Raw genomic sequence first — 23054 nt, forward strand, 5'->3', positions numbered from 1 at the left:
CCTTAAGGAACAAAAATTTACCTCCACTGTACCTTTATTTCTGAGAGTGCATTAACATGGCAACGGCTAGAAACCCACTTTGCGTTTTACTTATTGGCAGGCGCTTTTATTACATTTCTATTATGGGTAAAAATAGTGACAAAAGTCTTAAGAATTAAAAAAAAAAAAAAAGCTGCATTGCTGAACCATATGTCGAATGCACACTCCAACACATTAGATGGTGATAATATGCGAAGAACAACCAAAGAAGAAGACATGTCGAAATAAATATCCGGTTGCATGGCGTCATATCCGTTCCGGGAGCGAAGCGTTGCTGCAGAAGACGATAAACCGTGCAGCCTTAAGGGCTTCTGAAAGCAGCTTTGACCATGGTTAAATGCGTGGTCCAAGGCTGCCCTAACAGAAGTTACGCAAAGACTGAGCCCACAAATCGACCTCGCAAAAGGTTTTTCAGTTTTCCTAAAGACCCAGCCAGAGTTAAAGTTTGGCTAGCCGCACTGAGAGAGACCGACAAAGTGCCTTCAGATGAGCATCGAATATGTGAAGACCACTTTCTGAAAGACCACATAACGCAACGCGGAATAAGTGAAGATGCGATACCTATTATGCCACCGTATTTGGATGGACCGCTAGCCATGAGTGCTGGAACCGCCTCTGATGAACAAGACGACCTCTCAGATGCTGCCGATTTGCAGGTTTGGAAAGTTTGACAACTTGTCTGCAAACTAGCCTGCTTTGCAACTTGGCTACATTTTCAGCTGTTAAAAGTTACTGTTACGAGCTTGTATCTGTTCAATTGTTGCATTCAGAGCAGGCAGTGATCAGCCGCGTAAACTGGCTTGTTATGGACTCGCAGAATTTTTTGACTTTTCGCTCGTGAACGGTTCAATTTACTCGTCTGTGGGAGTTTTGCAATACGCTTAGGGGCATCACAGTTTTGTTTTGGGGGCGTATCAGCATGGCGAAGGTCTTGGTCGGTTTTCGCGGGACAACTTGGTGGCGGGAATTGGTGGTAGGCAATTAAGTACAGGCTTTGGATGATCAAAGCACATTCATTGGAATTTAATATCGGGGGATTCCGTTTGCTTTTAATTAGGCGCACTCCATTCCACACACGACTGTTAATTGTAATTTGCCGATGGTGTGGGTGTATTCCGTGCGCCTTAGGGATGCACAAGTTTGTCAAAGTGAATTCTGAAGCATGTCATCAGCATACCATCAACTCCTCCATTGTTTGTTTCAGGATGAAGGTGGGGAGGGTCAGTCGTGGGAGGCAGAAGCCCCTGAAAGACCGGACTCCGTGGATGAAACGGAGTAAGTGTGCATCATAGCTTAGATGCTGACCTGTACTGAGAAATTAAAGGTTTTTCTGCGTTGGGGACGAGGTCAGGTAAGATGGAACAGTGCTGACGAACAGTTTTGTTTTTCATTTGTAGCACCTTCACTGCACAGGCATCGGCTATGACATACGGTCCCCATAAGTGCAAAGGTATGAAGTTTATTTGTCATGAACTTTGGGCCCCCAATATTTTACTTTGTTTTCCTACATATCCATTAATACATCTCTAATTCACCAAAGCTCAAAAGCATCTTTTTCTGTTAAGCTTTTCAGTCTTCTGGCAAGCCCATAATCTGCAATATTTTTGCTGTCCTGCTTTTGATAAAGTAATCTATTCTTGATGAGTTGATGAGCAATTATGTTGTTTGTGATATTTTTATAGTTGCAAACATAACTTTCATTGTTATCTATTAGTCAGTTACCTTAGTGGGCAGATCTTGGACAAATGTGTCTGAGCAGGAGCTTTTCCTGATCCCTGACTTCATTTGGACCTGAGACGTGTGTCAATGTATACATTACATTTTACTCTTATCCAGAGCGACTTACACAATTTTTTACATACATGGCATTATATAGCATTTACATTGTATCCAATTATACAGCTGGATGTATACTGAAGCTATGCAGGTTAAGGGTACAACAGTGTCCTAGTCCTAGAATTGAACCTGCGACCCTTAGGTTACAAGACCCACTCCTTACCCATTACACTACGCTGCCGCCCGACACAGTGTTTTTGGTTCTGTTTCATTGGCCATAACCTAAGCCTTACGGACAGACTGTTCGTAAGTGGGGTTTGCCCCTGACAAACGGACCGTCTCTCTACCCAGTTGAAAACGATTTCTCCTTGCCGCGGTACCGCTGCGACGTGTCGTTGGGCCGGCTCACCAAGCGCTTCATGGAGCTGCTGAGCACGGCCCCCAACGGCATCGTGGACCTCAACGAGGCGGCCCGCGTCCTGGGGACCCGCAAGAGGCGCGTCTACGACGTCACCAACGTGCTGGACGGCATCCAGCTCATCAAGAAGCGCAGCACCAGCCAGATCCAGTGGGTGTAAGTTACAGTGGATTTCCGCTCACATTCAGCCAGATCCAGGGTGTGTAAGTTACTGTGGATTTCCCCTCACGTTCAGCCAGATCCAGGGTGTGTAAGTTACTGTGGATTTCCCCTCACGTTCAGCCAGATCCAGTGGGCTTTCCCCCACATTCAGCTAGATCCAGTGGGGGTACTGTAAGTTGCATTGGCCTTCCTCTCCTATCAGATGCACCTTATGCAAGGAAGGCCAGAAAACCTGGAGCAAGAGCCAGAAATTCTACATGTTTCCTGTGTTTTTAAAATCTCTTGAGCTGGCTGTGAAAGCAAAGCATAGTCTCCCAGTGCTCCATCAGCGGTTTAATGTGGCAGTCTCCAGCTGTCACCTGAAAGTACTATAGTTTTGACCATTTTAAGTTGAATTTGAGTGAAACAAACGTAATGAAACTTAGCCAGGGCAATGTCAGTTCTGTTGGAATCAAGTGGTTTGGGTTGAACATCTTTTCATCACTCTCATAACTTGATGCGAATGTTGTCTGAAGCAGATCAACTGTATTGCCTTTTTGTGGAGTAGCACATAGTCAGAGCTGGGGTTTTTTGGAAACGCGAGTGAGACTCTGACCGCTCTCGCGATCCCCTCTGGGTTTTTTTTCCGCAGGGGTTCGATTCCGGCCGGCGAGCTGGGCGTGCAGTGGAAGGACAAGCTCCGGGAGGAGCTGCTGGACCTGTCGGCCATGGAGGAGGCCCTGGACGAGCTCATCAGAGACTGCGCCCAGCAGCTCTTCTTCCTTACCGACCACAAGGAGAACGCCGAATATCCTTCCCGATCGCCTCCGCCTCGCCGAGTCGATCCAGCGCCTTCCCAAGAAAAATAATAAGAAGGCAATTTTGGATGAAAACCTACACAAATGTGTGCATATGAGGATTACACAATAGATTAGTTTCCCTCCAATGAAGACTGAGCTTGTAGCGATTTCACTTTGCCAACGTTGAGATTCAGCAGAACAAATAGTAAATGCTTGACTCCATCAGGATAACCATCACTGATCTTTATTATGTTTGTCAAATAGTTGATTATTTATCATAATTTGTAATGTTTAATATTAATCATTAGATAATCATGAAGACCACTAAGAAGCCACTCAATTACATGGATCAAAATAGCTTTAATTTTTTCTGGTTAAAACAGGTTTTGGATGCATGACAAAAATCTGTGTATTTCTGACCTTTAAAAGCCAGGCTTATTTCAGGTTTTTCTTGTGTGTATATTCCTCTTTAACCCTTTCGCACCTCGGCCTATGTGACTCATGAGGACATCTGCAGGATCGAGGCCTTCCGGGAGCAGGTGGTCATTGCCATCAAAGCTCCTGAGGAGACCAGGCTGGAAGTCCCCACGCCCAAGGAGGTGGGCTCCAGAGTCCAGAGTCGGGCACTGTTAGGACACTGAACTTGGAGCACAAGTTTTTGGCTTAAATCACATGGGATCTCTTGTGTAATGTTGCCTAATTTACTGTGCCAGAAAAAAAGCTACTAAATTGTGGCAACTGGACATTGACTTACCGTAAGCAAGTGCAATGTAAAGCTTGCTGCTGGCCAACAGCATTATTGAAATTAGCTTAGTTAGGTATTTGGTCACAGAAAGTACATTTTCTGTGTTTAGCCGTCTTGGACTGAATGCTTTGGACCTGTCTGTACTTGAGGGCTAACCAAAGTTGAGTGTCTGTACATTCCCTTCTGTGTATCTTCAGGAAAGAGAAAATGGCACGATAGCGTCCGATAGCACGGTTGAATTTATGGGCGTGAGCCGGTTTCCTTACCTTTTGATTCTCAGGATGGTATCCAGATCCACCTGAAGGGCTCCAGAGGCCCCATCAGTGTGCTGATGTGTGAGACGGGGGGGCAGGATTCGGAGAGGGCGGCGGGGGGCTCCTTCTCCACACTGGAGGAGAGCAGGATACACACTACGCCTCTGCTTAAGGGTAAGGCCGGCTTCCCACCCTGTGGCGTTTACTGAGTACCAGGGGGAACCGTAGGAATCCAGGTTTGCCTGGAGCAGGTGGCCTGTCGGAGCCTGGTAACCGGGATGGCGTCGATCTCAAAAGTGATTCTGAGCAGAATCGCCCAAAAATGAATGGACAACAGGTGGCACTGTTCACCTTTTTTTCTTAACAAAAACACAGTCAAGTTGCAACTAAAATTTGGTATTTAGCAGATGCTCTTATCCAACAGAGATGTACAGCATCAAGTCTCACTCATTGTTTTCAGGATAAGAGAATATGGTGAGGTGGGCAGTTGTGGTTCACAGCATGCTCTTTCCCTTAATGACCCCATTTGTTTGACATCCATTAACATCAGGGTTTTTTGGGATGCTAATGATTATGCGTTCATGTGTTCAATATGCTGTGTCATAAGCTCTACTCATGTCTTTTGGGTTTTTATATGTATGGCTTAATATGCAGAACGTTTGTGAAGGCTGAATTGCATTTTTTACATTACATTACATTACAGGCATTTAGCAGACGCTCTTATCCAGAGCGACTTACACAACTTTTTACTTAGCACTTTACATTGTATCCATTTATACAGCTGGATATATACTGAAGCAATGCAGGTTAAGTACCTTGCTCAAGGGTACAACGGCAGTGTCCTTACCCGGGATTCGAACCTACGACCTTTCAGTTACAAGCGCAGTTCCTTACCCACTGTGCCACACTCCATCCTCATTTGGTGCAGGTGTGAACCAAAATGACTCTTCTGTATTTTTATTTTGTTTTTTCAGACAAATCAACTCTTCCTCCCTCTGTGAAGACCCCTTAAAGACCAAATTTACCTCTGCTCACCACTTTACTCAACACTACTCTTTGCCCTCTGAGAGACTTTCATCATAGACATTACAAATTGCAGTACAATGAGCCATTTGCTCTGGCTGAGTCTTTTTCTGGGACACTTATAAGTTAATTTGTATTTCTTAGCTGATATTTTGAGGAGTAGGTTTTATTTTATTTTTTTGTACAAGAGACAAACCTTTCATGTAAGGAGAAGTGCATGGAGCTCAAATTGTATCAAAATGATTATGATAGTAGATTTATTTTTATACATATAATTTTAAGATGAGAACACGAAAGAAAAATGATCATGTGTCATGAGTCCCTTGGTGACTGAGCGAATGACATGCAGATTAAAGTGTTGATTTATCCTGTCTCTATTGCACTGCAGTGTAAACATGTAGGCATTTTAATTTTGCTGCAAAGAAAATAATGTAAGGCTGCAAATTATGTACTCCTGAAATGTGTGCCTAGACAATGTGAATATTAAACAAATGTATACCTATAAAAGTCTTTTTTTTGTAACATTGTGATACTGGTTTGGTCATTTGGGTAATATCCCTCAGTGTTCCAAATCACCATAACCTTTTGTGTTAATAATTCTGTGGCGTTCTGCTAAATTAATCCAGCTAGTACCTTTTTCTGTTACAATTCAATTTGCAACTCAGCCTGTCTTTGTTTCTCTGGAATAGCAGATTTAAATAATGTCATCTAGAGCAATATAGTTTTTGGGCTTGTAGTTATTAGGTAAGCCAAAGCTTTGACTGGTGTTCTTCTACTGAGTTGTTTCCCCGCTGCCACGTGTGTACTGGGTGACTAACTGGATGTCCTAAAGAGTTTGCATAATTTTGGCCGGCTCTGCTCCCTGTAAGCCTGTCTCTAGGTTCTGCAACATTTAAGGAGATTATATATAACCTCTCTTATGCCCTGTGATGTGGATTAAGTAAAGGTAATGCTCTTGAATTAATGATACTAAAAGCCTCTTGTCTATTAACCCTGCTACTGTTGTAAATCAAGGCACTTCAATCAGTTGATGTTCTTTGCGCTTGCTGCATTAAGCTAATGTTCATTATGCTCATTGTTTTTGAAGATGTCTTTAACAAAGCTTATATTTTACAGCTAGAAATTTGCTGTCCCTTTCTCAGAAGGACAGCAACCAATCTATACACAGTGATTTGATTCAGAAAATCAATGCTGAAACTTCTCTTGGTGTAGATTTACTAGCACATCATTTTTTAAGGTAATATTTTACAGAAGCATTGCGAATGTTTCACATTTAGTAAAAGTAGTACTCCTGCTGGGTTTTAAGATGTTGTTTCTCATTTAGAGCAATACTGTAAATGGCATAAGTGCCACGAAAGGATACGTATTGAGTTAAAATTCAGAGAATTTTTTTTTGTAAAAATAGGAGACTTCAGACATTTGCAGTCTTCTCAAATATGGGTTTTCGTAGCACAGTAATCTCACTGCATTAATAAACATCTGTGTCACTGCTGCTGGGTATTAGGTATTTAAATCTAACAGAGACCAATTAAATCTTGATGGCTTAGCATGGGTCTGGTCAGCTGTTGCCCTTGTCTCCATGGTAACCTCTCCGGCTGCCAATTGGATTCCATCTGTGGGTTGTTGTGACATTCCAAGTTTCACCCAGTGCCAGACAGGAGATAGACGCACAGACCTCGGTCCGCGTGAGACCGACACCGCACCACATATCTGCCCACTGGAGAAAAAAGCAAAACTGATGAAAGTTTCCTGAATGCTGTTCCTCTCAAAATGAGGACCCTACTTCCGAGAACTCTGAAGGCTAACAGCTCTTACTTTTGTTTCTAAGTGTGTGATGTGTATGTTTGGATATGGGGCAGGGCAGTTTCCCTCCCCTGTAGGTTCAGATGACAGGAGTTTGCTTCTCTTTTTTTAAAAGATGGCGAACATCCTTAAAAATATATTTAAAACGTATCTAAATATCTCATTGGTAGTTTGGGGCTATGTTAGTTCCCCTGTTATCTGTGTGTTACACCTGTGTCTGACTCCACCAGCACGTTCAGTGTCTCCCGCCTCCCATGTTAACCGACAGAGGCACTGCTCACACGTTAACAGATTTTGTCTCAGAGTAGAAAACTTTACTTGGAGTCTGTAGTGCCTTTGAATTCAACAGTTTCTTTCAGGCACTGTCATATGACACAAACTCAGGCAGAAATTTACAGCAAGCCAATTTGACGTGCAAGAACTGAATACTCTGTACCAAGAAATGTATTCCTATTGATGTAAAAATCAACAGTGAGGGTAGTGTGACTAAGGGTGCCCAAAGTCCTTGTGAGGAACTTTCTGGTTACCATGGTGATGAGAAGACCTGACTGGTGCTGTGGGTGAGCAGGCAGAAATGACAGACCGGCTCAAAATCAGAAAAAAGCGTTTGTTGCTAACAGGACAGCAACTAGCTAAATGACAAGGCATATTATTACTTAGCATTAATTTTCCAACTGTTCTATTCTTGCCCACTTTTGTAGCAATTTAAGTGCTGGTTAGTGAAGTATGATTCATTAATCCTCTAGTTTGGGATTAGCCTAATATATTAGTTGCCCAACTTCCAGTTTCGTTGGCCAGCAGCCATATTGTACTGTGGCTTTCTCCTGCCTGATAGCTGACGCTCTGCAGTGCTGGAGACCAGTGGAACTACATTGCTGCTGACGTGTTGTTGGAGAGCCAGTAGGTGGCGCTCTTCACTCTGAACCCACCAGAAAAAGCAATGCCCCAACGCTTCCTTTCAGATGAGACATTAAAAACACACTCCTGACTCACTGCAGGAATTAAAGATCACATTAATTATTACAAAGGGTAGGATGTTCTCCCAGTGTTCTGGTTAAATTTCCAACCCTACTCACTGAATATAATACTGATATCCCCCTGTGTAACTGCCTTAGTAATCCCCCTTTTTACTTTGAGCTGACATCTATTGTAAATGGTTTACTGATAGACAAACTAAAGGAAAAACTTATTTTTGAGTAAAGAATCCAAAGATATAATCAAATAAAACCCCAATTAAAACCAAATTAATTGAGCATATTCTGCACTGAAATGAGACAAAGACTTGTAATCCACATTCAAAAAAGAATATAATGTAACACAGTACAGAGATGCAATTTAAAAGCAACATTTCTTTCTGTAGAGGGTGAGAGGGAACTGGTTTACTTCTCAAGTCAGCAGATCAACTTTAGTTTTTATCAGTGTTAGTTCACATCCTCCTTTCTGTGGTGGGCCTTGGGAGCTCTGTTTTCACATTGAAATTCATACAATTTAATGTGTCAATAATAGGTACTAACAGTTGTCAATCAGTTATTGCAAAAGACATTTTCACATCAGAAAGAACATTGTCTTGCAAGTCTTGCATTGTAGTTTTTTAATTTTTTTTATTAATCGCCAGAAAAGTGTGGCTTTCTCGAATACAGTTCACTAACCACCTGGTTAGCACTTGGACGTCGGTGATATGCCTCGTCAGTGTTGTGTATGAATGAATGTATGAAATTAATTAGATGTTTATGTCCCGCGGAGAGACTGCTTACTGGACTTGTTGTTTTATCCAGTATATATTGTTTTGAAAATAGGTTCCACTAACATGTTGTGTTTATGATGTGCAAATAAAAACATTTAATTTCCTGAGGCTATAATCTTACGTTAAGAACAGAAACGCGCCATAGCCTACTTAGTTCTCCACTTTTGCAGAACGAGAAGTGCACCACAGAGACGTGCGCAACCAGTTGGTTCTACACCTGAGATTACTGCTATCTCGCTCCCCGTCAACCCTGTCAACCTGCCACCGTAATCTGAAAGGTGACTACGCCTTTTCTTAACCGTGATTGGACCGATTCTAACCACTGATGATCTTGATTGGTTGCCCTCTCCTACATTGACTCTGTCAATTTCTGCGCTTTATTGCTGGTGAAATTCCTTGCTTCTCTGCTGTGAAATTTCCAGCCTGTAGCCTACTGATTGCTGGGGCGTGCATGAACAAGGAAGAGACTCGACAGTGCGGGGAGAAAGTTTGGAAGCAAAGCAAGTCTTTATTAGTTTGCGCATTTCGATTAGGTGGGTGCGTGGGATCCCCGAATTAAAACAGAAGGACACATTATTGAAAAACAACTGCTTTAGTAGCGATTCATATGAACAGTAGGCTAACCTGTAATTTTGATTTGGACATCCCAGTGGGAACTATGCGTAGACGGCAATGACTGACTGGCTATAGTTTAACCCGACTTTTTCCAACTTGGTTGTTACAGCGGGGAAAAGAATCAAAAACGATATTATTAACAATTCTTTGGGAATAGTCCAACGATATTAAAGGGATTAAAAATGCCGGACATAATCTCAGTGTTGGAATTCATGGCCGAGACAACCGAAGATTATAAAGCTCCCACGACCTCCAACTTCACCACTCGAATGTCTCATTGTAGGAATGCCGTGGCAGCACTGGAAGAGGTGAGTGCTGTTCAATAAAAAAAAACATACTGTAGCCCGCTATTATTGTTTTTATTATTAAAGTAGGCCTATGATCACTGAACTGGGCTTGTTGCAATTTACTGCAACTTCACGGCAACTTTATGTGTGGCTTATAGCACGCGTGTTAACTGCTTTTATATTTTTATTATTATTTCCCGTGTTCAGCTCCAATTATTCCCCACTGTGCGAAAGAAAGTCATTTGTTGTCACCAAAAACGTTTCTTGTTCTGTCACTTAAGTTCAGCGAAGATGCTGCACATATTCAGTGCACTGATGTGATCACTTGAATACTCTAAGTAAACAAGGAATTGAATATAATGTAAAATTGAGATCATTTTCGTGTATGTTAATGAATGAGGGGCCGTTTGCTCTTGTACCACAAGAAGTCAAAAGTTACTTTAAATCGAGTTGTTTGTGATTTGACGAATGTAAAGCAAACGATCGGTGCAACTGCTGTAAACTCGCATAGGCATACATGCCTCGATTGGTTGGTAATTTTATCGGCTACAATCCAACAAATCGATTTTTTAAATAAAATAAAATGCGCATTTCGCATAGATAGATAATTTCAACATTCGCAAGTTAAACTGTTTCCTATCGTGTTCAAAAAGTGGCTTCGAAAAGCTAATCACCTTATAAAAGCATCGAGAAAGTTTATTTAGGATTTATGCAAATTTCTAAATTACAAAAACATGAAAGAAGAAGTGTGCTTCCGGGGTTGTGAAGTGTAATAGGCTTGGTCTCAGTAATGTTTTGCGGGTTTAACCGCTCCCTTCTAGACAAATTGCCTTCCTCTGTAGATTTTGAGTTTAAGTTAACCGTGCAAGTATTTCATTTCATTCATACAATGTTAAGTTTCTTACCAGTTTCCGGTTAGCAGTTTCTTTTTAAATAAAATGTATTTCAAGTAACTTCCCACCGCTCGCTCACTCTCCATATGCAGATTAGGGATGAGGGTCGTTATTATTAATAACAATATTTGATGTAAGAACATTTTTACTTTACTCATTGTTATGTGTTGGAGTAGGCCTACTATATCTATACTAATAGTTTTGCCTGTTCCGTCATGTCTAATTCTATAAAGTTGCACTCTGAGTGTATTATAAGTAGGCCTAATGTCTTCTGTGCACTGCGCGCATTCGAGTTCGCAGTACCTAGAGCCAGTCTATGGTAAACGATAATACGAAAAGTATTAAATTGCCAGGTTTCAACTAAGCGTAGCCTAGATTTTTAAAAATTGAATCCTATGTTTAACTGAGATTAATGCTCCATTACTCGACATTGAAACACGGAGCAGCTATGAAGCATTAGTTACTATGATTTTGCATTATCGTGCTCCCACAAGGGCGCGCGAGTGACTTGGGCAAGCCCGTTCTTGTGTTGTTCCAACGAGTAAACGCAATTCTGTTAACAAATATCAACTGTGCGATGGCAAGCAGAAGCCCGTTAAAATGTTTCTCATATATTTTCTTAAACGAGAGAAGTGCTTTGCTTGATTTGGCAGTGAAGACATGTGTTTCCAGGTATACTAAATCTTCCTGAGTACAGTTTTTGACCAAATTAAAGAACATTCATGGAGCACTTACTGGTTCAGAATGTCTTATGAACTGCTTATGAAGTCAATGATGTATTTCAGTACATGTTGTGCAATGGAGAAGAAATCTTCTTTGTCACTGTGTCTGAATAAATCTACCAGTACCATTATGTGCGCGTTTGAACAGGCCCCTTGCAATAATTTCATAATTCATGCGAATGGTAATCTGACCAGTAAGTGTAGGATTTTTTTATATTGTTAATGACAGGCATGCGACAAAATTTCATTGTTCTGTGGCACAGTGTGTGATTTAGCAAATACTACAGTAATCAGTGTGAGTGCGTCGGGTTATATTTTAATTTAGTTCCCTTTCTTCTGCTAGGCATACAACATGGTTCTAGCCAGTTACTGCCAGTGATGGCTCAATTGCCATGCTGGGTGATTTGTGTGTGTGTGTGTGTGTGTGTGTGTGTGTGTCTATTTGTGCTGTGCCAAAGTAGGCAGGTGTAGATTGTCTGAATTTTATGTCACTTATGAGCTCATTGTGCACTCAGCTATTTTTTTTCATGGGACACATTCCTGGTTTCCCTCAACTGGAGGGACCCGAACCGAATCCACATCTACATGGCCGTTTGACAGGTTATCTCAGGGTTGTTCATTTTTGCTTTCTATGCCATAGGGATGTTTCTCATTTTGAGTTGTATTGTAGGAACAATATTTTTAGATTTGCCAAGGCCCACACAAGGTCCAAATATTTGCATTGAATGGTAGTATATTTTGATTGACCCTGAGCTTCGATCTGAGTGTGTACAAATTCCCTTGTGCTGGCATTTCTGTAACATGTTGAGAACTCTTGGAAGAACCTACTTGGCTTCTTGAGAAAAAGGTATTTTGCCTTCAGGGCACTCTGCTCTTGAGTTAATGAGAAAGAAGCGTCTTCAGACAAATCAAGTGGCTGTACATTCACAGACTGTGTGAATCACTGAACTGTTTGTCACGCAGCACCAGACATTACCTATGCGTTTGTGTGTACCTTTGTATGTCTCTGCGTGTGTGCATACATGTATCCATTTGTTAGGAATGTTTGTTCCTCCTCCTCGGGATCATAAGAGAAAGCAGATTAACCTGTGACACTGGCCACAGATCACAACAATATTGGAGGTGACTATACAGGGGCTGAAAATAGTTCAAATAGACAAATTATCACAGAGGGATGTGTCCACTACGCTTCCACCAAATATATATTCAAAGTAGTGCCAATAATTATAATAACAAATGTTTCAAGTCAGTCATGAAACCTGCATTGAAAAGACCTGAGGATTGAATGGGCGTGGTCAGTACTGCCCTGTCGCTTCACCTCCTGCCTCAACTCTTCCCAAAACATACCACCCACCTGTAAACAAACACACGTGGCTAGCATGGCTACACCTGACTATCGAGAATGGCAGAGGGCTTTGCGAATGTGAGTGCAATCGAGCAAATACGACCGTATATGTATGAGCCAGAAGAGGAACCTCACCCGGGAACAGCCCCAGCGACTAGTTTGGGGAATATGACCAAGCCAAGAGGTCTCAGGTTATAATTTTGAAAGCTGTCCAGTTTTGTGAAATGGTCACTGCACAAGCAGGTGTTTGCACTGATCATGCCAGTGTAGCCATAGCTTCAAAAACGCTACCCATTTCTTGGGAATTTCAAAATTCTTAGGAAACTGAAAAAATGACACCTGAACATTCCCCTTGAACATAGCCTCTGTGTTAATGCATCCAGGGAAAGCGGATACATGGGGTAAATTCAGGTTGCTTGCAATGCAAACAGGCTTGATAACGAAATGAAATACCAATAATGAAATGAAAACCATAGCTCTAGCTCTAGGGGTAATACAACTAGCCTAGCTAACCATCCAGCTTGGTAGCACCACCACAAAGGGATGGAGAAGAGTTGAGAAAGCGGGTTGGAGAAGGAGGGAGACAGGGAGAGGGCTCAGGTCAGTAGAGTGATTAAGAGCGATAAAATAGCTAAATAACTACAGCTAACTATTACAAATCTCTATTTAAAACACAGGCAGTGATTCTCTATGGCAAAGTAGTGCTTTACTCTGAATCGAAGATGCTGTTTTAGTGGGACAGAATGCTTTTATTTGCTTCTAACCATGGGAGGAGAAATGCAACGAGACTAAAACATTTATTGGCTATTACATCACATCCTTCATGATGTCATGAAGGACCTGGACGTAATGGCTCAGAACCTGGTAATAAATTGAACTGCACTCATTTAATCTCCACATTGGAATATACATGTTTATACTGATCTAAGTTAATATTGCAATGCAGTTGATTTCTCATACTGTTGATAATGCTTAATGCATACCATAATAACCCCATACAATATAGTCTGAAGCTATTCACGGATTTGCCTTTTCAATCACTTTAAGAAACAGATCCCAAGCTCCAAGTAATGCCTTAATGAATCTGTAATAGTAGCTGTCCTCAGGAATGCAATACATGCATTTGGCAGCACTATTAACTTTTTAATTCACTAGAGGAACGAAAAGAGGAAGCACAAGGAGAAACACTTATTGTTTACAGTGCCAATTAAGACAGAACTGTACTGGAATGGCCATGTGAGTAGCAGTATTAATGTATGTATATGTATAATCAAGTACAGTATGTATACAGCTTCCCGTGTCCGCATGGGTTTTTTCTGGGTACACCAATTTCCTCCCACAGTCCAAAGACATGCAGGTAGGCCGATTGGAGACCCTAAATTGGATGGTGTGTGTGCCCCGCGATAGATTGGCAGCCTGTCCAGGGTTTATTCCTGCCTCTCGCCCAATGCACGCTGGGATAGGCTCCAGCACCCCCAGAAACCCTGCTCAGGATAAACGGATATAGATAATGGATGGCTGGATGGGTGTATACAGCTATGACTCTGTGGTTCTTTCAAGGTAAGGGAATGCATCAGAGGGGCAAATAGTATGACCTCTTCTTTGATTGGGCTGGTATGTTGTATAATCTCTGGAGGAATCTGAGGATGGGGTGGCAGCGACTATTTTTTTCTGTGTGCTGGCGGTGGGCAGCGGTCCAGCCATCGAACAAGGAGTTATGTGACTGAACAGGTAGGTATCATTCTGGGCATCAATAAAAATGTGGACAAACAAGATATTTGTGCAACCCTGCTCCCACATCTTCCTTCAAATTATCAGGGGGTCATGTGATTTGCAACTGTACAGACTCGAGGTTTCCACCCATTAATGCAGTAATTATAACCCCTTACCATCAGGTTTTCCCTGAGTGTCAAGCTAGCAGTTGTGCTATATTTGTAGATTTGATGCAGTTGTACTGCATGGTGTGTAAACAGCAGTTGGCTCAGCCAATCACAGAGCGCTTAAAAGTTTTTCCTTACTTCCTCCTTCTTTATTACTAATACTTCCTGTTTGTGGCATGCTTATAAATCTTCCCCGGGCCTTTCAGAACAGCTTAGTCTGCACACAAAGGCACTTGTCAGAGTGACTAAACCTAAAGATGCACATACACACTGAGTTTCTATAGACTGAGCAGTACCAGTGAGGTCACACATACACATTAGTTCTAGTGAGTAAATGTACACACGGACACTAGTCAGAGAAATAACATTGAGCAATCACACAGACTTCTCTCATTCAGGGTAATCCTGGAGGGCTGTAGGAAGTCCCCTCACCTGGTGTTCCCGGTGTAATTTGTAGCTAACAGAAACGTAACACTATAGCTACCTGGACTCTGACCCTAGGGCTAGAGTTGATCCTCCCTGTAGTAGTTAGATGAGTAACAGGGAACACGTGCAATTCATATAGCCCTGTGGATCAAGTAAATAACAGTGAATACATACATACCTGCAGTACTGGGGATTATATTAGGAACGGTGCATAAATGCATACAGCATTAGGGATATTAGTAATAGGAAAAAAGTACATAAAAGCTTTTTGGATTGTGTAAGTAGGTAACAGGGTTCCATAGAGGGAAATTTAAAAATGTATAGTTGTTATTGTTGGATCTTTTTGTCTTAATACATAGATTTTACCAAGTTCTATGAAAAATGACTCCTACAGGTTTTCCCTCTTCCTGTGGAGTACTGAAGTACTCCCATAAAGCCAAGGAGCCCCAGATCACACCTTCCTTCCCTAAGCAGAGGAGAGGAGAGGTGGGGAGGGGAGGGAAAGGAAGAGGAGAGGAGAGGTAGGGAGAAGGGAAGAGAGGAGGGCAGGGGAGGGGAGGCGAGAGGAGTGGAGTTCTGTACACTGGGAATATCCCCAGGCTCTGGGCTGTGGGTACACTGCTCCTGTCTCAGCGTGTCTGTGTCTCTATCTGCCTGCTTTCTTACCTGTGTCATCATTCACCTCACTGCCTGTATATCTCTCTGAGCTGTGTATGTGCGTGTGTGTGTGTGCGCATGCATGTGCATATGCATGTTTTTCACATGCGTGTATATTCTTCTGTTAAACCTGAACACTGCCTTCTGTCTTCTACGTCCTTTATGACTTTCAGGCGCTTCAACTCACTTTATTTGATCCATTTTAAACATAAATACCCCAACTACACTCAGAGACTCTCGCATGCTACATGGAAAAGTGGCAGTGCTGTGATGGCAGACTTACCTTACAGCATGTTAGAAGTTTATTTGAGTTTAACTAAGGTATTATGCTCTCCAAACACCTAGAGACAAATATGCTGGGCATCAAAACAACTGTACCTGAGCGTAATGTCCCCACCCACACACACACCCGGACCCCTTTGTGGAATTGTTCATTTTTACTTGCTTTAAGGGGCCAGACATATAGTCCTCAATCAGCTGGTGCTCAGGAGGCATAGATACAGCGTGCAGGAAGCTTCTGGTTACCTGTTGCCATGACGATGGCTGAACACATGGAGGGGTCTTTGGAGTCATTATAGCCTGCGGAAGTGAGACTGTGGGCAAACCAAACCTTTGGTCTGCGGTCTGGGAACTTTCGCTTTTCTATTTCGGTTTTCATGCTTTAAGCTGTTTCTCAATTGGCCCGGGCAAACGCACACTTGCACAAACTATACTTCTTGACTGGTGTTTTTTTTGTGAAGTGGTAATGCGTGCCATTGGAAAATCTCGACTAAACATTTATAGTTGAGTTTTTTTTTGCCTCAAGTAATGGCTTTAAAAATATGGTCAAGTGGAAATCCGAATGCAGAACCAACAGTTGTACTTGTTGGTCATGTTAAGGCCAGGGTTGCTCAGCTATAGTCGCGCCTTCATTAAAACCACCTGGTTCCTCCAGCTGGCCCCCAGCCAATGAGGAAGCGTGACCCAGTATGCAAACAACTGATGGTTTGAACCAAGGTTAGCCTCAGGAAACCACATATAATGGCTGTTATACTGTAAGCAGTGTGACAAGAAGGTCGACAAACTGAAACTCATTCACACAGATCTGTGCTTTGTGTAGTCTGTGCTTTTTGTCTTTCACAACGTTCTTTTTCTCCCAGCCACAGTAGGATTTAATTGTGGGCTGAAAGTGAGGAAAGAAGTCTGCGTTGAGCTGCTTTTCCTCGTAAATCCTCTCTCGTGTGGCACCACTGCAGCTATGGGAGTGGTTTTGTGGAAAGCTCTCCATTTTGAAGCTCGATAATATGACTCCGCTCTGGGTTTCAGCGAAGTTCTATGGTGTTTTACCTAGTGCCACGGAATCTTGGTCTCTGAAAGGTTTTAAACTGCATTTAAAATACCCAGTATCAGTGTCGGCGTGTTCGGTTTCCTGGCCGTCTCGCCTGTCCCTGTGTGCCTGAGGAACGACAGCCCTGTGGCTGTGACGGTGAGTGCAGCTGGCCGCGTGCTGTCTGGTATGTGATTGTGTAAACGGCAAGGTGGGGCAGCATCACGGCTCCACTCCGCGGTGCCAGGCAGTGACGGTGCGTGGGCAGAGCCAAGCAAGGATTTCATCAAACCTCCACGGTGTTATAGTGAAGATAAGCGATGTATTTTTTTAAGCAAAGGAGAATCAAAGGCCATTTAAATGCAATAGCCATCATGATGATGAATGGATTTCTTTTCCCTCCAAACACAGCGTAAAGTAACATGACGCACATTTCCTATGCTGTAGTCCTGAGATGAACCCTTGCAAATGCTGCAAAAGCTGTGATTTGGCAGTATTTTAAGTTACTTTCAGGCTAAATCTTACCCAACTATCTGCTCCCCTGTTAACCGGCATGGGGGTTAGTGACCAACGTGGTTTAGTGTCTGTAGTCCTCTCTGTGTGGCTAAGCCTCTTGTGGCTTGTGCATGGCCTATGGAAAGATACTATATAAAAGACATGCTTTTTCACAGCTTTAATGTGTCGTGTGACACATATATCATTCTGACTGTGTGTGTGTGCCAGTACGTGCGCAGTCGTGTATGTGTGTGTGTGTGTTTGGTAAAAAAGCAAAAACATTTCAAGTTCTATTGGTATTCTAGAATGGCTCAAGAAGCTTGTGACATTTATTCATTGTGGCTGGAGGCAGAGTTTTTTTTTTTTTAATGAAACTTTGAAAAAGAAAAGGAGGAAGGTCACATCTGTCACCTTGGTGACTGGAATCTGGTGGTGAGAATGAGGTCACAGAATTAACCCTCGACACTCACTGAAACGTCAAGAGGGAAAGAGTAATAGTCTGTTAAAATTCCAGTTAAATACCTACTCGCAAAATTCACAAGACAAAGCGTTAGAGTTTGTTTTATAAGAGTCTTAATATATGTTAATATTATTGACATATATGTGAGTGAAAGTAATGTTTAATTGACATCCCTAATCACAGATTCCATGGTGATTATTGACCCCCATGCCTCTCTCTTTTCTGCAGGCTCTGGATGGTGACCGCAGTGTGCTGCAGAAAATGAAGAAGTCAGTCAAGGCCATCAATAGCTCTGGTCTTGGTGAGTGAGACGCCCACCACTGAGTGTGTGTGTATGTGTGTGTGTGTGCGTGTGTGTGTGTGGGCGTGTATGTGTGTGTCTGTGTGTGTGTGCGTGTGCACATGTCCGTGTGTGTGTTGGTGTCTGTGTGTGTGTGCGTGTGTGTGTGTGGGCGTGCATGTGTGTGTGTGCATGTGTGGGCGTGCATGTGTGTGTATGTGTGCGTGTGCAGGTGTGCGTGTCCGTGTGTGTGTTGGTGTCTGTGTGTGTGTGTCCCTATTTGTGCTGTGCTAGAGTAGGTAGGTGTAGATAGTCTAAATTTTAAATCACTTGTGAGCTCATTGTGCAGATTCAGCTGTTTGTTTCCTGGGATGCATTGCTGGCTTCTCTGAACTGGAGGGACCCAGGCTGAATCCAATCCAGACTAGGCAGCCGTCTGGCAGGCTAACTCCGGGTTGTTTCCTTTTTGTTTTCTGTGCCACGCGGGGACATTTCTCCTCTGAGCAGGGCCGTAGGTATGACATTTTTAGACTACCTGGGGCCTTACAGGGTACAGATATTTGATTTGAATGGCAGTATATTTTGCCTGACCCTGAGCTCAAGGTTAATTCAAATATGCACTGCTCTCAGGACCGTTACCTGGTTACACTGGGTCATGTGATAAAGAGCGGCGAAGGGGGAGGATCAGAGTGCGGGGGAAGGTAGCATGAGCACACGGAGGGGAGGGGCTTACCTGCAGCATTCCTGCCATTCCTCGCTCCTGTAGAGGTATCTGTCCCAGCAGGCCTGCTGATCACAGGAGATGGGGCTGGAGATTCATGGCTCTTTTTCTGATAAATGCTGCATATAGATTTTGCGCAGTCACACATCTTTTAATCAAGGTATATTGATTGGTATATGTAAATAATAATAATAATAATAAAACTTTAATAAAGTGTCTGCAATTATCTCAAAACATTTTACAGCGAAGGGGGGAGGGGAGGTTACCTTAACTAACTTAACTATTGCACTCACCTCTGTGGTAGCCATTTTGTGCCAGAACATATTAACACATGTTAATGTGCAGTGGGCCTTTTTTTGCTTCTTAGGTCTGATCGTCATGCAAATATTTGCCATTTTAAGGCTTCCGTTAGTGTGCAAGTGCATAAAAAATTTGATTTGAGTGCTTTTTTATGAATGAGTGTAAAACTACAATGACTATCGGGTCATGTTATGACTACAAAAAAGTTGAAGCAGCGGTAGCGTCTCATCCATATGAAATGTTTGCATTGAACCATCCGCTTTTCCCTTCCTCCATTTTCATTTGTCTCTTTAGCAGGAGAGACGGTGAAAGCTCTGTCTACTGTCATCAACATATGATTAGTTTTAGAATAAGTAATTGTAATTAGTGCCGGCAAAAGAAACCTCATCACACCTGATGTAGTTTTATTGGCATACAGGATGTGTCGCTGACTCATTTTTGTCGTCTTCAGTTATTCAGTAATCTTCAGTTGAGTCAATTACCTTTCATCAGAAATTACTAGTAATTGCAGATTCCTTGTTTTTATGCTTCAAGGGGAAACAAAGAGGACCGCTTGAAATGTGAATGGCAGCCTTGCTAGCTGACTGTACTTCGATCACAGATGTGTAAATTAAATAAAACTCACATCACAGCAGTGAAAGAGTGCTTAAACAGCAAGGGAAAAATCAAGAAAGGGAAACCTTATATTTCAAAAGTGCTTACTTTATTAGAATATTTATAAACTTCAGCTTCTGCCTTTTCTGCTGCCTCGATGAGAATCTGTGGACCGAAGATGTTACTTGTATCACCATTTCTGTTTTTTTTTTCTTTTTTTTTGGCTTGTGGTTTTTACCATCAGCACAAAAGTTATACTATATTAAAGGAACAAATGCAAGGTTTTCAGTCTTTCCCTTTTTTGTGTTGTTTTTACATTGATATAATGCCACAGAGTAGAACTTCGGCTTTCTTAATTTCCTAATTTTTGTGTACCAGCGATGAGAGCTCGGCACGATTTTATCCAGTTCAAGTTTATTTGCACAGTGCCTTTTACAGTGACACATTCAACGTCAGTCTACTATGGGAATACAAAAGAAAACTGCAAAAAACCAGGCCTGAACACTCAAAAATTGAGCAAACGAGATACAAATAACACACCAGTGTGAAGAAAAACACTCAAATGTGGAGGAAAGCCCGAGGCAATCTGAGAGGAGCCTGCACAGAGGTACCATCTTCTCTGGATCACCCGACCCCTGCTCTTAAATTTGTTTAAAAGAAATGTCTGTTTCAGATGCAGACCTTGCTCTGAATTCCATTTTCGTCCCTGAGTATAAAGAGTTGTAGGACAATTTGTCTAGCTGTAGAAGGTGCAAACTGTGGATTTCGGCAGTGCTTTCACACGGGTGAATTTTGCCCTGTGTCCGGTCTCGTGCATTTCTGGAATTTTCCCTGTAACCACAAAACCGCAGACATTAATTCCTTTGGCGTGCTCATATTCAAGGGGTGTTCTAAGTTAAGATTGAAGACATGCAATTATGGTTTTATCCACCTGCCCTTTAAAAACACCATAAATTCCGGGGCGGCACATTCATAGCACCCACTGTAAAGTTGCTATGAAAAGTCACACGCCCTTAGTTTTTTTTTTGGTCACAGCGAGAGCTTGGTTCTCACTGGCAGTTCGCCCACGTCATAGAGCCGCTGACATCACCGGCTTCCGTGCGTACTGCAATGCAGCTGGCCGTGCGCTGTGTCCTGTCCCCCGAAGGTGCGAGCTGCCCAAAGTAGGACACCCGATGTCGCATCTACTGTGTTAATGAGAAGGGGGGAGGGGCTTTAGGGCTCTGTCTGTTTCAGTGGCTGAGAAAAAAAATGGAGGGAGAATAAACGAGAAGGGGGAGGGAATGGGTGTGAGGAAAAAAAGGCAATGGAGGGAGGGAGAGGGGAGGGGGTTGTATACACACCCTGCTTCTGCATCCACTGTTCTAACAAGGTTACTGGCACTGCATCAGAATGCAGCCCAGTTTCCTGCTTTTCATATAGTGCCGCCATATTGTTTCCTGACCAGTAATGTACGACGAGAGGGCTTGTTTGTGTCAGTTCTCAATGGAAAAGGCCATACAGTAGGAATGGGGTTTTATTAAACAAAAAGAAGGCTTCACTCAGTTTAAATTTTACAGGTTAGTTCTGCAGCAGTTTCTTAGAGTAACTGTGTACCGCCATGACTATGTACTGCCATGACCTCTAAAAACCATAATACGTCCAGCTTTGTACTGTGAGCTACTTTTTGGACTTATTACACCAATCAATCTTGGTTGATATTGCTTAACTACTTTTTTGTGTGTTCTTTGCATTCCTGGCCCTCATCAAAGTGCTTTGTTAATGCATTAATGGCATTATTGGGCAATGATACAGAACAGAAACATTGAGTCAGACTCCCGGACATTATATTCAGTAGATAGTCTGAATGTAATGCATGTAATTAATCATCAGGGCTGTTTCTTTGCTGCAATATTCTCCTATCGGTTCAGGATTGTGAATACCTGCATGTGTCATGTGATCAAGTGCAGCTGATGCATGCATGCATAGATACCTGTGATTGGGTGTGTCGGAACTTTCCCAAGACACAAAGCAACCTCGAAAGCATATCCCTGGACAGTGAAAGGAAGCCAGAGAACTTGGGGAAACACACACGGACATGTGGAGAGCATTCAAACTCCAAACAGGCAGACCCAGGATTGACCTTTGACCCTGGAAGTACAAGGTGACATGACAAACTACTGCAGTGCAAGCATGTCGCACAGACCTGGGTCAAATACATATTTGTTTTGGATTCAAATAATTTTCTATGGTTTACTGATCTTGTCTGGTGTAGTGGAACCAATGAAATACTCTCAAAAAGTGCAAACCCTGCCTTCTGGTCATATTGGCAGGCTCAATTACACCAGGCAAGATCAATAGAGCACTGAAAAGTATTTGAATCCAAAACAAATATGTATTTGACCCAGGTCTGACATCGCAGTTTATTGCAGTCATCCCCAAAAAGAAATAAGCTCCACACAATGTGCTGTACTGTGAAACAAAGGCAGTTCATGTCTTGATCTTTTTATTATTGTTATTGTTTTGGCTGTGGAAATTGTACAGTTGCCAGAAAGACTACTAAGTGCAAAGATGTAAGATAATAAAAAATGAGCAGCTTTTTATAGTTTGTATAGTGTGTATAATATAGAGTGGAAACAACTCCTTTGTTCTAGATTTTCTGAAGTAAACCCCAGAGATGAAATACTGTTGTGTTCTTTCTGTCTTTATGGCAGTGTCCCCCTGGTGTTCTCATTGAGCTAAATGGTGTGTTGCTTATTGGTAGTGACAGAACTCCTTCACCTAGGTACACTCTAAATCTTACATTCTACTTTGATCAGTTATGATAGCGTACTTCCTGGAATTGTGGGAGTTTGGCTCACTGTGTTAAAACTACACTTATCTAACTGTCATATCAACTGAAGCTGAGTTATGGTCCATTTCATTTGGGGTTTGTGCTTTTACTTTAAATAAATATTAGATGTTTGATTTGTTGGCTCTTACTATCAGTTTTATTCCTACTCCTATTGTTATAATTTGTGAATGTAGATCATCCCCACCTGTTTGCAAGTGATTGTCTCTCCATATGAATATGGTTGGTATGTGATTGATGTGTAAACCTGGTGCTGTACTATATCTTTTTGTAACTTTTCTGAGCTGGTGTGGTGCTTATTCATATAGCTTGCATTTTTGCATTTTGGCCATCTCGACATTTATTGACACAAAGTAATTACTATGTGATTACTTATAGCATACTAGCAAGTGACCATCCTGGATTTCCATCCATTTACCTCTAAATCATTCATCGAGGTACTAGGAAGATGTTAGGGGCGGTGCCTGTCCCTGTGTGAGTGACGCCATATTCCTGATACT

The 23054-nt window shown here is 42.3% G+C and overlaps 2 protein-coding genes across 3 annotated transcripts in view; both read left to right on the top strand.

Annotated features, from left to right (window-relative positions):
- The first annotated feature begins 275 nt into the window (after nucleotides 1-275).
- On the top strand, nucleotides 276-5703 carry e2f6 (E2F transcription factor 6). Its single transcript, XM_064339808.1, has 8 exons — nucleotides 276-695; nucleotides 1244-1314; nucleotides 1437-1489; nucleotides 2167-2389; nucleotides 3027-3182; nucleotides 3659-3773; nucleotides 4200-4347; nucleotides 5148-5703. The coding sequence occupies exons 1-8, from the start codon at nucleotides 369-371 to the stop codon at nucleotides 5183-5185; spliced, it is 1131 nt and encodes a 376-aa protein (XP_064195878.1). The 5' UTR covers nucleotides 276-368; the 3' UTR covers nucleotides 5186-5703.
- A 3356-nt stretch (nucleotides 5704-9059) lies between these two features.
- asap2b (ArfGAP with SH3 domain, ankyrin repeat and PH domain 2b) overlaps nucleotides 9060-23054 on the top strand; it is a 29078-nt gene continuing 15083 nt past the window's right edge. The window contains exons 1-2 of one of the 2 annotated variants that reach the window (XM_064339810.1): nucleotides 9060-9666; nucleotides 18058-18130. In XM_064339810.1, coding sequence (XP_064195880.1) covers nucleotides 9541-9666; nucleotides 18058-18130 — 199 coding nt within the window. In that variant the 5' untranslated portion in view covers nucleotides 9060-9540. Of the gene's footprint in view, nucleotides 9667-16824; nucleotides 17034-18057; nucleotides 18131-23054 lie in introns of those variants that run through there. The other variant, XM_064339811.1, reaches the window with a different exon arrangement.

Source organism: Anguilla rostrata, chromosome 6 (assembly GCF_018555375.3).
Source record: "Anguilla rostrata isolate EN2019 chromosome 6, ASM1855537v3, whole genome shotgun sequence".
NCBI classification, from domain to species: domain Eukaryota; kingdom Metazoa; phylum Chordata; class Actinopteri; order Anguilliformes; family Anguillidae; genus Anguilla; species Anguilla rostrata.